Here is a 17,224-nt window from a genome sequence, read left to right as displayed (position 1 = left end):
GCTGCCATTTCCAAGGATACCAATGACGCTTGCAATTGGTTGACAAATGGCCCGAATGAATAGGAAAGAATCATATGGGTTGGAATAGTCCACAGAAGGGAAATACAAAGAAACTTCAGAGGACCGATTCATAATGAGTAGCGAAGGCTTTCGCCTGCCGAGCTGAAAACAAAATGATAAAATCTGAGCGACTAGTTGACGATAACTGAAGCGCTCTCCTCTTGTAAGTATAAGTTCATCGGTTTTATCTTTCATTCAGCTGTATATATGATATCCCTGCTATTTCAGCTGCCTTCATGTCGCTCTAAAATTTCATTTTACAAGTGAACAAGTACCATTGTCCATGACAGAATGACCGCAGACATTATCACTGGCAGATGAAGATTTTTTTTTGTGTGTAATGTGTGTGTGTGTGTGTGTGTGTGTGTGTGTGTGTGTGTGTGTGAAGTGTGAAAAGTGGTTGTGCTCTTCATTGTTAGTCTACGGTCACAACTCTGAGCGACGACGCAAAATCTCTTTGCTTATTTTGCATAAATGTCATGTTCCAAAATACTCGCATACTAATATATTTTACTGTATTTTCTATTTCCTACTTAATTCTATGTTTTCATTATCTCCATTTCTTTTCATTTGATACTTCTCCATTCAATAGCCTGGCAAAATGAAAAAAAAATAATAACATAACTATCACTATATGTCAACATAGCATCCCCAGGTTTTAGCTTTCATCTCATCCGCCCCAAAGTGGCTGTCCCTGTCTTCCCTGTCCCCCATGTCCAAAATGATGATATTACTCTGCTACAATTATAAATGTTAGTGAAAAGAGCCTATCCTCACATTTCCCACAAAATAGTTTCTTTTCCTTGTAAGGATATTTTCATAGCATGTCATGCTGCTTAAAACGCTCTTTTGCATTATGAACAAGCACTACACTTCAACGTTCCTCAAGCCCTTGAGCATCAAGTATGAGCAAGGAGGAACTTGGTATGACCCAAACTCAACCATAGCCGTACGCAGCGGGGGAGTCAGGATTGGAGGAGGAGTATTTCAACCCCCCCCCCCCCCCCCATGAAATTTGCAAACATCTGTTCTTCGGACTCGCATATTACATTTCGGATTTCAAATCACTTTATCAGTTCATAAGGTACAAAATCAATCATTGCATCTAGCCTTATTTTTTTTTTTTTTAATTCCGGGAAAGGTTTCGCGTCCGATCCTGGACGCTTCATCACCTAGTCTGATTTGGTGGCGGGAAAATTGTCATTGTCGATCGGCACAGACGAACTGCAGACGTTATTGTTGGGATTCAGTTGTTGAGGAATTCTCCGGATGACAGAGCTGTACACCCGGGAGAGGTTGTGTCGCAGTCTCCCATTCTTTTATTAAGGGTTGGGCCCTCGCGGAGCTGACGGAGACGGCTGGCTTACTGTCATACGAGCTGCCGAAGAGCCCGGATGTGAAGCCCTTCTCGGAATTAAAACAGGAAGTCCAGATGCAATGATTTCATTTTGTGCCTAATTGAATGTTACTTGGATGAATCAAAACTTTAAATCCATTTTTCAGTTAACATAGTTAATGACAAAATCACGTGACGATAACAGAATTGAATTTGATTTTTTTCTTCTATTTGCTGTATAGTTCCACATTTCTCGTTATTCTAAAGTGAGAATAAAAGTGGCATATATTGTGATATTTGTCACTCCACCCACTTGCCGTTTACTTTGTCACTGTTAGTGACCGCTATCCACATTCATCTGTCTCAAAAATACAAAGAACAGAGCACACGCACATATTCTTATACTGCAGTCAGTCCTTTACCATTGTAAGTATGTATGATAAATATTTTTCATGATATTTTTTAATGAATCGGATAAATCTCCTTGCTGGTTTTCATTGCTGGCTGGGTGGTTAAAATTGCAAAACGGTATGAATGAATGACTGAATATGAATGACATTTTATCAAACAATAGACTCGCTTCGGAAGGAGTACTTTTGTTTTCATCTTGATATTTCTAAAAGCAACATAAGCAAATAGATTAGATGAAAGCGTATCGGTCGAACTATCGCTGAACGTCGAAATGTCCTTGTCATCACACCTTTAGATTCCTTTGGAATAAGTACATGTATTGAAATGAGTGACTACGTCATGAATGCGGTTCAAAAATGTCAAAGGAAGTTCAAATCCACTATGTGGACTGATAATATAGAAACGTTAAATGCAACATTTTGCGGAAGACAAATAGCTGTATTAGTATCTTATCATTCGATTAACAATGTATTGTCGATGCAAACAAGCACAAACGTAGACGGCATCAAGAAACTTACAGGGATTTGAAGGAGATCTCCGGATGATTTTCAGACTTAAACATTTGAACAACTGTATTATATATATATATATATATATATATACAGAGTACAGTTTCAGAATTTATAGTGACTGGGTTGAGGAATAAGAACGTTTTCACAATTTATTACAAATTGCAATGAACAAGGATGATGACTTAACAGCCTCACAATTCCTTGGGGCTTAAGGAAGCTGAACAAAAGAAGATGACATGCATACATTCTACACAGGAGAACTTGTGAAGCAAGTGATATTGTAATGGAATTACACAGCTACATTTCAGAAGTATGTGAGGCTCCTATGTCATCAACCATGTGTAGTGTTATTTGTTTTAAGACTTTTCAGAACATTGTTTCTCTGTTCAAGGACCACAATAAATTCCACAAATCTATATACATGGAGCTATTGATTTATGTACTACATAATGTGCAATTATGAAAATCGCAATAAAATAGGTAATGGGTGTCATACAATAAAAGCTGGCTTATCATATCCAAATAACTCGTAATCAAATCTGTAAATGTTCCACAAGGCTCTTAACTTTTCTCTTGAAAATCTATCAAAGTATTTGGTGACATTGGTAGACGCGCTGTTAGTAGGGTGACTGTTGGCCGAACTCGGGTATGACAGCTTCCGGGTAAAGTTAAAATGACTCAAGACATAGTTGGCTTCTTCCTGGATATTCTCCAGTATACCAATAAAATCATATTTGATCCTGCAAGGCGAGCAGAGTTTGTACATCTCCTTCCAGTGCTCGTCGAATTTGGGTCTCTCAATGGGGTCCACGAGGTAATTGGTGAATTCTGTCCACGTGATGTTCTCCCCTGTTTTGAGCTCTGCCTGCGTCGCGTTTGGGCGGTGCTTTTCCATAACGTGCTTCGCAACCTTCTGAAGACTCTCCGGGGCAAGTCGATAGACATCTAGATCCTGGTATTTGTTCTTGTAGGCGGAAAGAACCCTAGTCAGAGGTTCACGAACAAACATTACTTTGCGGTAAGTGGAGATTCGCTCCAACTGCTGCGCCTTGGAAAGGGTACCAAGGCGTGTCAGTTTGTTGCGCGAATGTGCCTCCCTTGACGTGATGTCTTTCATACTCATCTTACGTCCTGACAAAACCATCAAAATACGTTTCCAGTTGCTGCATCCGACCTTGGGAACATAGCAAAATAGGAGCTTCTGTTTGTCGAGGACGAATACATGCGAAAGAGTGTCGCGATAGAGCAGTTTCTGATACTGAAGATTCGGAGATGTGTTGCAAGTATGCTCCACTTGAGCCTTTCGTCTTTCTTGTTCCTTCCTAATCTTCAACTCTTTGGGAGGAATGATCCGCTTCACAGTGTGTGACGTGGTATTTGCCTGCAGTTTGGAGCCATTAGTCGCTGTCGGGATGCTGGTGTTCAACTTATTTCCCAAGACTTTTGGCGGGAATGAATCAGTATCATTGCTCTGAACAATTTTGATGGTATACCTTGATGTCACGACCTGGAATGTGCGACTGTCAGATAGGTTTGCTGGATTGGTTTGATGCTTGGTTACACTTTCAGACCCTTCACCACAGACGTGACATCTTGGAATGTCCTCATCTGCTTTGATATTCCTTTCATCACTTTTCGACTCCACGTTCAGGCCATGTAGCAGGTCATTGACGCTGCCTTCGCCTTCAAGTCCCGTTCTGTGCAAGTTGTGCGTTTGCTCTATGCGACTTTTGATTTCCTTTACCTGTTTGACACAGAAAAGCAGGAAAACTGTTAGTCCATTTGGATCAGTTACTGGTTCATTCAACACATGTACCATATCACAGTCTCTGAATTTTGCAATTACATGTATGGTGAATAATCAAATCTCAAAGGAACGTGAAAGAAATACATAGCCAACGTATTTATAGATAAATAATCATTTCAATGGCGGAAAAAATATTCAGTGACAAGGCAATGATGTCTTTTCAGGAGAAGGGAGTAGAACTGCGACATGACTGACCGAAGAAATCGCAATGATTTTCACAGTAAGCCTATTACAAAAGTTTCACTATTGTTATATTTTACTTTACTCTCTTTTGAATGCAAGTTCCCCTCCCACGCGATAATTTCAAATTTAGTGTTAAAACGTCAGTTTAAATAGAATTATTTGCTTTTATAGAGAAATACAGTGTTCGTATTAGTAAATGGAGGCTATCTACATAATTCTAAGCATCGTGATTATTGAAAAGTACCTTAGCTGTGGTATTATCAGTGTAAAGTCTACGAGAACAAAAATCTTTTATGTATCAAAACTTCCTCTATATACTTGATAAGATAATACAGAACTATTCATCGGCTTTATGAGCTACAGAGACAACGAGACAATATTATCATTACGTCACACTTCGACACCAGATCACGTCAATTTGGCCACATCATTTCATTCAGCTAGTAAAATAAAGTTACCAAATATGGCCGCAAGTGTAGCTTCCTGGGATCGTTCTCATCCTGCCCCGATTTCTCTTCTCTATCATCATTTGGGTTTGATTCATCTAATGAAAGAATAGAGAACAAAGAAGAAGAAGAAGAAGAAGAAGAGGAAGGAGAAGAAGAAAGACAACATTAGTTATCAGAAGTTACGACTATAGTGTATACGGTCATCGGAGTTACATAATTATGCAGTATTGAGACATAAAAAAAAAATGATTTCCGCAAATTATGTCACCGTCTATATGGTGACAAAAATGTCCAATGGCTATTACTGATAACGACCAAGACGAGGTGTGCACGAATGCCTTATAATGGATGACTAACACTATAGAAACATGTCTAGAAATTATCGATCAGAATGTCGGGATTTTAAAAGAATTTTGTAACTGTTTGTTGCTCTTCGACTTCTTGTTTCTATATACTATACAATCAACATACATTTTTCTCGGGGTTAGTTATCCCAAAGTGGTGTATAGCCAGTCGTCAATTTGATATAGACCACTATGACATAGGCACTCTGCATTGCATCCAAGGCAAACTTTGAAAAAAAAAAGAAATCTGAAGAAATGAATGCTTATCACGTAGGTAGCAACATAAATATTTCAAAGAAGAGTCAAATTAAACCACCGCAGCCAAAATCTTGATTGTGGGTTGAACGAATAAAATACCATTGTTTTTTACAGAAAATCACTAACCTTTTCCTTCTAAAGTCAGAAGGGTGTACATAATGACTGTGACCGCCATGACAGTCAAAATGCATCTGCAGAGTCTTCCGCTCCTCGGGCTAAAAAGCCTGAAGAACGACACAGCCATACTTCCTGATGTTGGTTGTGGATCACAAAACAGATCGGCAGTCCTGTAAAGAACATAATAATTATACAAATGAAAAGGTCGTGGTTACTATACGCATAATCCAAATAATATACTAATTACTAGTAAAACTGTGCAGAGACATTTAAATAGCCGAATAATTGATAAATGTATAGTAACGATGATAATGACAAAAATAATAATGATAATCATCATCATCATCATCACAAAGATAATGTCAAATGCTATTTGACTTTTCCCGAATGATGCAGAAAACTTTCATCAGTTGAGGAGATTCAGGCTTCTATATGCCAACCTTTAGTACTTTTCTGGCTAGCTTTCGTCTACTCCTGTGAACTTCTTCAGGGCAAGTTGGTAATTTTCTTCAAAAATTGATTTGGAGAAGTCCGTGCACAGGAGTGGACGAATGCTAGCCAGCAAAATACTAGAGGTTACAGTAGAAGTCTGAGTCTCCTATTGCACTGTATTATTTGACTGCCCGGGCTCTTTATATCTTATACCTTACAAGACTCGAGGTCGTGCCTTATATACTTTAACATTTTGCAATGAATATGCATTGGCTTAAAACAAATAAATAAAACAAAATAACAAACAACAGATGTAACAAAGTGCTTATGACCGATCCTTGTGCTCTTTACTGGCTCGGTCATAGTTTCTACAGCATTCAGTTGCTTTGCTTTGATGTGATTTCCAAGAGTCGAATAAAAAAAAAATGACGCACAAGCACACACACACACTATAGCAATATATGGGAATACCCCGTTGTTTTCTCCCATAGACAAATACTACCATAACATCATTTCTACCCAGTGCCAGACTAAATAAAGTGAAACATAAGATGTAACCTCGCACATCATACCTCTTGCTCGAACACTTTGTACACAATGATGTACATTAATGAGAAATATCATGTATGCATTAAAGACAAGCGCCTAATTATCTTTTAAGCATTTCATCGCCGATGTTACATAATAATATTTGGGCATCAAACTAATTTCGAAGTTGGTGACGAAGCATCGTAGCAAAGTATCTTAGCAAAGTATCTTTCGTAAAATACAAAGGGTTCAAGTTATGATACTCAGCTCGTAACTTGTATGTTGCAATGATCATCAAGCTGGAAAGAAGCAGTATACTGACCAATGACAATACAACGTACCAGAGTCAATCAACCGGCGTCCTGATGTGGAAGACATCAACGAATCTTCCTACGTGGCAAATGACAGGCGACCTGCGGATCGGCTTTAGTTCAAAACTTCCACTAGACTACATGCTCCCAGTGAAATTATGAGCTATCCCATGTTTATGAGCACGCCATCCGATCGAGAAGGGACAGATGTAAACGTGAAGAAGCTAATCCAACTCATTGAGTGCTACACGCCTTCTCGGTCAGGCTTTTGGAACGCATCGCAGATTGACAAATACACTTTTAACGCTCGTTTGCCGTGGCACTTATCCTGCGATGCAAGGATTGGAATGACAAAAGACTGCTTACGTCACAAGGAGAAACATTCTGCACACCAGGGAAAGTATTGATCCAATCATTATCCAGCCGTCCCGGCGAGTCCAGTATACGAAAGCCAGTTTTCTGTATTAGGAATAGTCAAAGGGCATGACCTCTCGTAAAAAAAAAAAAAAAAAAAAATCCTAAAGAAAAAAAAAGGGCTCTTTATTTTAGGTGTCACTTGCCTTTAATCTGACAGTTTGGAAGATTGTGGTTGAACAGTATAGCTGCTACCAGCTACCAGCTTGTTCATGATGATGGTTGTTCATGATAATGGTATACTCCTCTGAAATATATACTGTAACAAATACTATGTATAAACCGCAGAATATTTACTATGAGAGCACACAATGCACAAAAACAGGAAATAATTTTTTGCGAGATCTTGTTCGGACAGATAATCAGATTTTCAAAGTCTGTCTAAAATATCAAGCCTATTTACAACAAAATGGACAAGAATTTTGACAATTTTTTTGTTGTTGTTGCTGTTGATAACCGTTTTATTTTCCCATGCATCTCAAAGGAGGATTCCCGACGACATTTGGGATTATTCCAAAAACTTCATAAATATTAGATTTTGCCAATATGTTTCTTTTCATCATGAAGTAAAAATATTTGTACAATGAAAATAAAGTTCGTTTCTTGTATCGTGAACAAAATGTAACAGCGTCCAGAAACCACATGGTCCTTATACTTTTTGGTTATATATAGTTACCATATGAATTAAACAAGCCCACAAGTGATCATGATGACATCGAGAGCGCAAATTCTAAAAAGTTCGCAACACACACTGAAAGGTTCTTAACATACTCATACATACACACACACACACACACACACACACACACACACACACACATGGAGGGTCTGCCACTTAATTCTAGAGCCGAACTGTAGACGATATCGCGTTCGTATAAGCGTGCATCACGTTCTTTTCGAGCGTTCGAGCGAAACAAGAATCAATCAATCGATGATCAATGTTCTATTGTGTGGCTGTGACTAACTTACTGTATATTTTTGACACAGACATACAAACTCACACGCCAACACACACAAACAAATAAATAAACAAACCAAACAAGCAAAGACCGCAAGGATTGCCATATCAATATGATATCGTTGATAACAGTGACAGTATGAAAAATCAAAACATTGTAATCTTATTCTTGTTCTATCATGTCTGTGAACGAAGTGAGCACACTCCAAAAAAAAAATACCTTGTACCGTATATTGTGTTCCCTTCGGCGAAATTACATACGTCTGGAGCATTTCGAAAGAGATCTTACTAGCGTGGTAGTAGAAGTGGATATCGGGCGTGTTTGCCTAGCTTGTTTCATTTGCATGCATTCTCATCAAACCCAACCACTATCCACGTTTATAAAGGAGATTGCCTTTGCAGCCTCTGCTACCATTAATTATCATGATCTATCATTATCTCTAGCAATATATAAGTTTGAGCATCGCGGATATATCAACTTCATTGTCAAGACCACTTCCTCATTCACCCAATATTCCATCACGTCAGATTCTTCTGGTTGTATACTACCTCTCGTCACACATGCTCGAGGCCTTTCCCGGTCCGTTGAGGACGGACTGATTTTGCTATATCTCCTATATAGGCACCTGCCCGAGCATACTATAGTCTTGGGACTTGTCTTCAAAGGGTTAAAGAGGAATTTCAGTCCATGAAGGAAGAGTAGAATGTCACGAGTACAACAGTAAAAATGTGATCAAAATTGGATGAAAATTAGGGCAGTCATGAAATTGTGAAGTTTCATTAAGTTCTGCAGAACAGCTCTCGTAAAATATACTTGATATATGAATATGCAAATGAGTGAGCGGATGATGTCGTTTCCTCGCAATTTTCCACAGACTGTTTTAAAAAATGGCAAAAATTCATTGTTTCTGTTAGTGTAAAACATGATGTTATTCCTGGTTCAATAACTTCAGAATGATGATCAGTTGTCACAATTTTATATACTGGTGCGTAATTGCTTTTGAATGAAAAATTGGACATTTCATCATTTTTTTTCATGTACAAACTATACATGCCAATTTTTTAGGGGATGACAGCATCACTTTACTATTTACGTATTCATATTGACTGTTCAAGAACTTTTCCCTGAAAAATTAGCGAAACTTGAGTCCAAAATGTAATTACGGTGTATAACTTCCTTATTTTCCCTTCGATTTTGATAACCTTTTCCTTGTTATACTCGGAAATTTACTCCTGCTTTTCAGACTTACTTTCAATTGCATTAGAATTTCCCTTTGAATAAAACCCCTCGCCCTCCTTAACCCGATGGTCCTTTAGACAAAACTACCTACAATGATTAAGTTGAACAGCGGGGAGATTCTTTAGGGGGGTCTCTTTTTGCATGATTTCAAGAATAACGTGATATCGAACACGATTTGACTATATATTCACTCATATATAATAGCATGAATATGGAGTGGATTTATACACTTTCAAAATTATCCTGGTACTCATATCGCGTTTCGTCGTCTGGAGTATCCAAGGTCATAGCTGTTGATCTATAGCACACATAGTGGTTAGAACTATATATAGCTGAAGAGCAATACCACTGCCTTGAAAGTTTTGATGTCCAACTGCGCATAATCGTTGGAGTAATGCAAGTACGATTTTATTTTTATAACAAATATGAAAAGCATACATTCCTTGAAGACAGTGCAGTGACATGATATACATTTTGATATTAGTTTTGTGAAAGTTGTGCGCAAGAATGAGGCATATGTAAAGAAAATTGAGAATTGGGGTTTGTTTTACTTCTGTCTTGTTTTTCGTCTATACCTTCAGCAAAAAATGAAAGTATATATGCAAACACTTGAGAAGATACATGTTAGAAGAGGAATTTTTAATTCTGAAACACCTATTCATAGTTGCCTATAATGGTCGAGGACAATATCACAGACTGTCCCTATTAACATGACATAGGGCCTAATACAGAAGAATGGTTATGTTGTATGTTCTGCAATATCAAGTATAAAAGACAGGGTGAACACAAACAATACTGTACGGGAAATAGCCATCATTAGCAGAGCTTTACTTTGATGGGGCCCCACTATAGGCCTATGATTAAAAAGAAAATAAACATCAACATTTTTATGGTTTCCAAAGAGAAACGCATTAAATTGTTCGCTGATTATTGTACATTAATGTCTATGTGCAGGTGGGTAGATTTTGACTGTGAATTTACTTTTATATAGAATCGTTTGTACAATTGACTTCAACTTGAGAATGTAGGCCTAGAGGAAGTTTTAGACATTGTGTGCATGAGTGAGAGTGCAACTGCAAGATATTGTAATTCTAAACGTGGGTGTATTTGGTGAGAAATTTGCTGTGGCTGTGAAAATAAGGCGTCATAGTTACTGTTGAAATAGTACATGCGTGTCTTTAAAATGATAGGGCCTAACTCATAACATTCAGAAATAAAAATTGTTAGAAATAAAGACTATCTAACTAAGTAAATTCAGTAAATAAATGTAGAGCGAATCATCAATAACGTTTTTAGTAGACATAGGGCCCACCCTATTCAGGATGAATCAAATATTAGTACATGTATTGTCACAATGTTGAAAATAAAAGAAACACTAGCATACCGCGCAGGTAAGGTACGTGTACTACTAGCCGCGTACACTGTACTAGCAAAGATCGTACACTCCGTACGATCTTTGGCACGAGCAAAGATCGTAGAGTGTGCGATCGAATTCAACATGGCGGCGCGCTATGCAGGTAAAGAACACGTGGGTAGTGTTGGCGTGCAGTTTTTGCCTCGATTTGACAATTATCTCGATAATCCAGTCGATATTAAATGTATTTCTCAAACTTGTTTAACTGCGTGGACTTTGCTCATAAAGTGCTGAACTTAATCATAGAGTCTATTCAACAAAATAATGTTGTCTTTCACTTTCCTTGACTCGTAAAGCCTAGTCCCATATATGTTCATTCATGTAGGCCTATGCCTGCATAGTCTATATAAACCCTGAACATGCCGAAGTTGTAAAGTTGACACAGTTATGAACGTTTCTCCTTCGGATGGTCGCAGGTAAGTCTATACGTGTAATAAATGAGTAAAAGGTCTAGCTACATAGCACGAGGTTGCTAGATCTATACAAACGTTTGTTGCTCACTGTCCGTGTCGGTGACCTTGTTGATATCGCTTATTAATACATGTATTAGATTTAGAATCTATGCAGGCTGTAACACTAACACTGTAACATAACAGTGTTAGACGAGGCTGTGAGTGTAATTTAGTTTACCTGTAGAGATAGTATATTGTACTAGCAGGCTGACCCTGTCGTAGGTTCTAGCTAGTAGAGGTTCAAATAAATGATATCGGTATATGGAAATGGAATGTTGGACATTGTTGATTTATACATTTGGTTTTAATAAGTAGTAGTAGTAACCTGAGCTGAGTTAACCTACACTGCGCACTGATAAATGAATGGATGTGTTACATTGTGGTATGTAACCAGTTAAGGCAGTAAATGAGCTTTCGATTCACACAATCGCAGATTCAGTGAACCGTAAATGTTGGAACTCCAGATTACCAGACAGAAAGTAAAATTTATAAACATTATGTTGGTCATTGCTACATAGATTTGTATTTATTTCCAAAGCCACTTGTCATGTCATAAAATGTAACGTTTCTGACGTAAATTTCTATTTCAAAATCCAGGGTAATTGCCCTGATATGATACGAACGTATGCATGCTAAGTTTTGTGACCATTTTCATTGCAAAAAAAAGGGGGGAATTCTATCCCCATTGCTTATGTAAGTGAGCCTACAAAGCAGAGTGAATGCAAGCAACTTTACAAGTGTATCTGTGTGTTGTGAGGGGCCGACCGCATTGTGTGCCACAGGTAATAAAAGGTCCCCAAACTAGAGGCAGATTTATTGGTCTATGTCTCCTCATGTTTTTAGGATTGTACAAGCACCTGAAGGACAGCGGTGTGCCATGGGAGGACAGAGTCAAGCTAGCCAGGTTTGGCTGGGTTTCCAACCAGTGTTTCCTGCCCAACAAGCATCAAGTTCTCTTAGATTGGATGTGCCATGGTCTGGCCACCATAGACAGGTGAGGAGTGATAAAGTGAGAAGAAGGAGACTGATTTTGAGCAGTCTTCTACTTCCGATTGAAAGGGTCAGTGGTCCAGTAGTTTGTTTGTTTTTTCAGCCAACAATTGGACTACTCTGTCAAGAGGTACTAATAGCAATTGCTGATTGTGCTAATTGGTCATATGTCAGAACATGAAATTCTTCATCACGAAGATTTTTATCATGTTGCCAACAATTCAAAGGTTGTTCATGTTCTGTTTGTGTCTTCTTAAAATCTGTTGAACAAATGGCTAAAATCATTGTGCAGTCTTTCATGCAGTTCTGCTCAAAAGGCTGTTTGGTGGCAACCATAACTATCACTTCAATTATTCCACCCCTTTGCACTGATTTTGACATAACCAAGTGTAGTGCATCTGTATTATCTAGTGTTATGAAATTGGTTAATGTCTGTAGAGCTAAAAGAAAAAATGCAAATGAAAAAAATAAATAAAATGGAATTACATGAGAGTAATGACAGACATATTGTAGTCATCAAAGGAATGTAATGTACAAACATCAAAAGAGTGTGATTCAATCATTTGATGTGAATTTGTGAGAGTAAATGATTTGACCCTTTTTGTGCCAGGGGCATAGACGGTGTGAACAACACTGGGTTTTGTCTACATCAATCTGCACTCCAAGCATGCAAAGGGTCAAGGTAACCCAGAGGCAATATTTTGAGTGAAAGTCATCACTATCACTGCACTGGAGGAGACTTGATGCTCGTGGTTTATTTACTTGATGAGTGCAATATTTTAGAGAGAGATTTTGATTTAAATTTGATTTGATCTGGGTTTTTTTTTTCCTGAAATAGATATGTGGTGTCATACAAATGCTGAAATCATCATCATCATCATCATTATTGTGCATCGTCATTCAGGGAAATGTTTTAAAATCTAAACAGAAAGGCCCGAATTCACTAAGGTGGTTTAAACTTGGACCATGGTCTAAAATAAGCGTAAAATAGGTGTACCTTTGACATGCGCGTATCGATGCGCATTTGCTACTGGACGTCTGTTTGCATACGCAGTCTGTCAATCATATTTACACAGAAGATGGTTTAAACCATGGTTTCAATTGTACCACCTTCGTAAATTCAGGCCATAGAACATGCCCTGAAATAAAAGAAATCATTTCACAATTTGTGCTAGGTCTGGAGCAGAGACTGCTGCAGAGGAGTCTTTGTGGCTTTTCCTCCATGATGCACTGAAGAGTCGGGAGATACAAGGGATGCAGCTTGAGGGCAAGTCACTCAATCTCCGTGGCAACCTGTGCTCAGTGAGTGTTTGATCTTTTGCTCTCTGGGATGCGCAGTATAGCTCATTGCATTGAAAGAAGTCAAGTTTGTATGCACCAAAATTTAACCCAAATGTCTTGTTCTGGCTATACATTCAGAGACTCCAACCTCAAGCACCTTCTGATCTGAAGATTCTCCCACCTAAAATCCTGAGCAAACTGGAGACTCCAACTTGATGTGTGTGAAGTCCTTTGCAGCCGGGATCCAGGGCCTGCTTAAGGGCCCTGGAAGCTCTAGGGTTCTAGATGCTCTCTTGTGCTATCTCAGGCTTATTTTTCAACATATGATGCACTAAGTAAGAGATAGGGTAATTTCAAGTGGGAGAAAATACATGTTAAGCGGGAGACACAGAGCCAGGGTGGGAGAACTGGAGATTTTTGCAAAAATGGGCTTTTGACGGGAGGTCTCCCGTCGAAAGTGGGAGAGTTCGAGTCTCTGTATAGTCCATTAGGTATCAGTCCAATAACAATGTTCTTTGATGCAGTGGAAAGCAATATATTAAAATGTATTTACTTTGTGCAGTGAGGAGTAAAGGTCAATTCTGTCAGTAGTCAAGGTCAATGATCTTCATCAAAATGAACATGAAGGGCTGTTCATGTAAAGCAGATACATTGATCGTTGGAAAAGGAGAGTCATCCATGTGACTTTGCACAGCAGTCAGTTTGCTGTGATTTAGGTTTCTTTTTTTTTTTCACAGACCTGTTATTCACAGCTCCTAATTTTACTTTTAATATTCATTGTTGGTATTTCATATGGAAGAGAAAAATAGAAATAATTCAATTTTGAGCCCTTTGTTATTCATAAATGATTATTCTGGTTGCAGACTTTTTAGACACCTCTCATTATGGGTACTATTTCTTTTCTTTATTTGCGTAGTTGTGAATTGGCAACACGTTTTAAAAGATAAACATTCCTGTCTTGCTCTTTAATTGTCGAAGGTTTGGAAATATCTTTCTGATTTTTGGCAGGTGTAAGTTTTGTCAGTTCCATTTAGTAATATGTGATATACAATGAAATTCAGAGATGCTATTCTAATGATGACAAAATTTGCATATCTCTATCAAAATTTCCCAGGACTTGTAAGGCTGAAGAAAAGTATCATAAATGACAAGGAAATACACACAAGAAAAAGCCATCTTGCACAATAATTATTTTGTGAAGAAAATGAATGAGAGTATGTTCACAGAAGTGATAATATTTTTATGCTACACTGCTTACTGAGTTATGCTCTCGTCTGATACATTTCCAGGATTTCTTTTTATCGAATTGCTGAGATCCAGCATAATTTTCCATGCATTGCAGCTACTGCAAGGAGCTTGTATGTTACTTTATACATGTATTTCATATTTTCCTTTTGTGTGCCTGTTTTGGGGGTTTATATATCTTGAAAGTGTTTATTTGGGGGTTTGTTTCTCTCCAGGCTCTGACAAGTGCCCTAGGGAGACAAGACTTATCAGACGTTGTCATTGGCTGCTGTGATAGGATTCTGGCCAATAACAAGCTTCGTTTTGTCCAGAACACCAGTTTTGACTCATTTGTGAGTATGAGCACATTTTATGAAAGTGAACATTCCACAACTATCGAACCAGACGCAAATAATCAAACTCACCAGTGAGATGTGAGAAACTGTTACGTGTAGGTGTGTAGAACTTGTGAGCATTAAACATTTTATGTCCCCTTAAAATGCCTGTGCCAATTTTAGATCTGGAATCAAAGACAGTAAGTCTTTAATTTATCTTTTAATTCATGGAACAGAGTTTCACTCTAAATCTCTCAGTGTTGAAAGTTTCTTTCACTGCTATCAATCAATACTGTTTTGTAATGAGAGAGATGATACCTTCAATAAATGATGTGGGGAATACTATTTGAAGAGCTGTTTGTAAGTCAGTAATCTTAACAAGGTCTGATGTCATCTTTCATAATCACAGGTTTCCCTCACTGTTACTGTGACTGAATTGTCAGCGGCTCGTTGCAGTGATGGCACTTGTCCAGAAATTCATGCTCAACTGTTGAAGGTGTTGAGCAAGTCACTGGCAAAATGCACAACTCTCTATCAACAGCAGCAGAATGGCAAGAAGGTGAATTCATGTGGCCTGTCACATTTGCTGTACTCTTCCTTCTTCTCAGCTCTACAGTTTGTCCTTCACTACATGAAAATCTTTGCACTACAGGGCACTCCCGTTATAACGAAATGCTTTGGACCGGCCGTTTTCTTTTGTTATAATGAAATTTCGTTATAACCGAACAAATACAATATATAACAAAAACAAGGTAACCACGCATATATCATGTTTGTTGAATACTCATCATACACTGGAAAGCTATGTAAAATGGGATGGTACCTTTTTAATTTCGTTTGGATATCACATTTAAAAGAGAGCATAAAGTTGTTCTTGTCACACAATTAAAGTCGTATAGAAAATGATAGTTAAGGATTCCGTTACAGTTCGCTATTCCAAAGATTCGTTTCTTGCGAAAGTCCGTTACTCCGAAAGACTCTTTGTTCCGAAGTTTCGCCACTCCCAGGAATCCAAAGGTTTGTTCATTATTTTGAAGCTTCGCTCTTCCGACGATTCGTTATTCCTAAGTTCATAATTTAGATATAAATATATTGTTCGTTTTCCGAAGGCTCGTTGATCAGAAAATGAAATGAGTTTCGTCACTCCGAAGGTTTGTAAATGAAAAAAATGAGAATGGTTCACTGTTCCGAAGGTTTTTTAATCCGACAATGAAATAAGGTTTGTAAATTTAAAAAAAAAAAAACTGTGAAAGGTTAGTTATTTCGTAGGTTCGGTTATCTTAAGACGATTATGAAGTTTGCAATTCCCAAGTTTTGTTAGTGGACACACCTTTTTCACCTTTGGCTTAAAGAAAATTTTTTTAATGCTCCGATTAACAATAGTTTAGAATTCCTGTCATTTCCTGACTAACGAACCGTCGTTACAAGAACCATATCTCATTGTCTGTTTAACAAACTTTAGTAATAACTAACTAATTGAATAAAGCCAAAATGTTCGTAATAACAAACCCTATTTCATTTCCGAACCAACGGACATTTAGGTGTATAAGAATCTGTGTGTTTTGTAATAAAGTACCTTCGGAACAATAAAACAAACCTTGTTTAATTTCAGATTATTGTATTACAATAATGCAAGTCCCCCTCGGAAACTGTGCAGGACGCAAGGAGCGAACACGTACACAGTGATGTGAAGCGTTCGCCCATGCAGAGACGCAATAAATGCTTATTCCGCTACGTATTTTCGGAAGCGATTCGCATTTCGTTATAACGGAGCACATTTCTTTTGTTTTTCTTTGTCAGTGGTGCTCAGAAAAGATTTCGTTATAACGGAAATTTCGCTATAACCGTGTTCGTTATAAGCGAATTTTGTACCACAGACTTCAATGGCGATAATTTTGGGACCAGAAGTTTTACTTCGTTATAACGAAATTTCGTTATAACCGTGTTCGTTATAACGGGAGTGCACTGTATTTATAAACACATGCACATTCATCGTGTTTATTAGTTTTATCAAAAACAAAAGACAAAGTTTGGTGAAATCTCTAGTTGAAGGATTGACAAGGCACAAGCAGATTAAGATGGAAACCAGAAGAATGTGAATCACCAAAAAGCAAGCCGGTACAACAAATATCTGACGTGCTCCATCATTCAATGATGTTCAATAAACC

At 37.9% G+C, this 17,224-nt stretch overlaps 2 protein-coding genes across 2 annotated transcripts in view; one reads left to right on the top strand and one right to left on the bottom strand.

Annotated features, from left to right (window-relative positions):
- Positions 1-2,809: 2,809 nt before the first annotated feature.
- Positions 2,810-5,535, bottom strand: LOC139744451 (carbohydrate sulfotransferase 11-like). Its single transcript, XM_071654887.1, has 3 exons — positions 5,487-5,535; positions 4,768-4,853; positions 2,810-4,063 (listed from the first exon to the last, which is right to left on the bottom strand). Exons 1-3 carry the CDS (start codon positions 5,533-5,535, stop codon positions 2,810-2,812), a joined length of 1,389 nt encoding a protein of 462 aa, XP_071510988.1.
- A 5,323-nt stretch (positions 5,536-10,858) lies between these two features.
- The window catches only part of LOC139744450 (unhealthy ribosome biogenesis protein 2 homolog), a 29,999-nt gene continuing 23,633 nt past the window's right edge, over positions 10,859-17,224 (top strand). Inside the window, exons 1-5 of the mRNA XM_071654886.1 lie at positions 10,859-10,877; positions 12,070-12,220; positions 13,392-13,518; positions 14,958-15,074; positions 15,466-15,615. Coding sequence (XP_071510987.1) covers positions 10,859-10,877; positions 12,070-12,220; positions 13,392-13,518; positions 14,958-15,074; positions 15,466-15,615 — 564 coding nt within the window. The remainder of the gene's footprint in view (positions 10,878-12,069; positions 12,221-13,391; positions 13,519-14,957; positions 15,075-15,465; positions 15,616-17,224) is intronic.

This window comes from Diadema antillarum, unplaced genomic scaffold, assembly GCF_040938485.1.
Source record: "Diadema antillarum isolate AM-2024a unplaced genomic scaffold, OU_Dant_1.0 seq00001176_RagTag, whole genome shotgun sequence".
NCBI classification, from domain to species: domain Eukaryota; kingdom Metazoa; phylum Echinodermata; class Echinoidea; order Diadematoida; family Diadematidae; genus Diadema; species Diadema antillarum.
The sequence above is the reverse complement of the archived record's forward strand: the minus strand, read 5'-3'. Positions and strand labels throughout refer to the sequence as shown.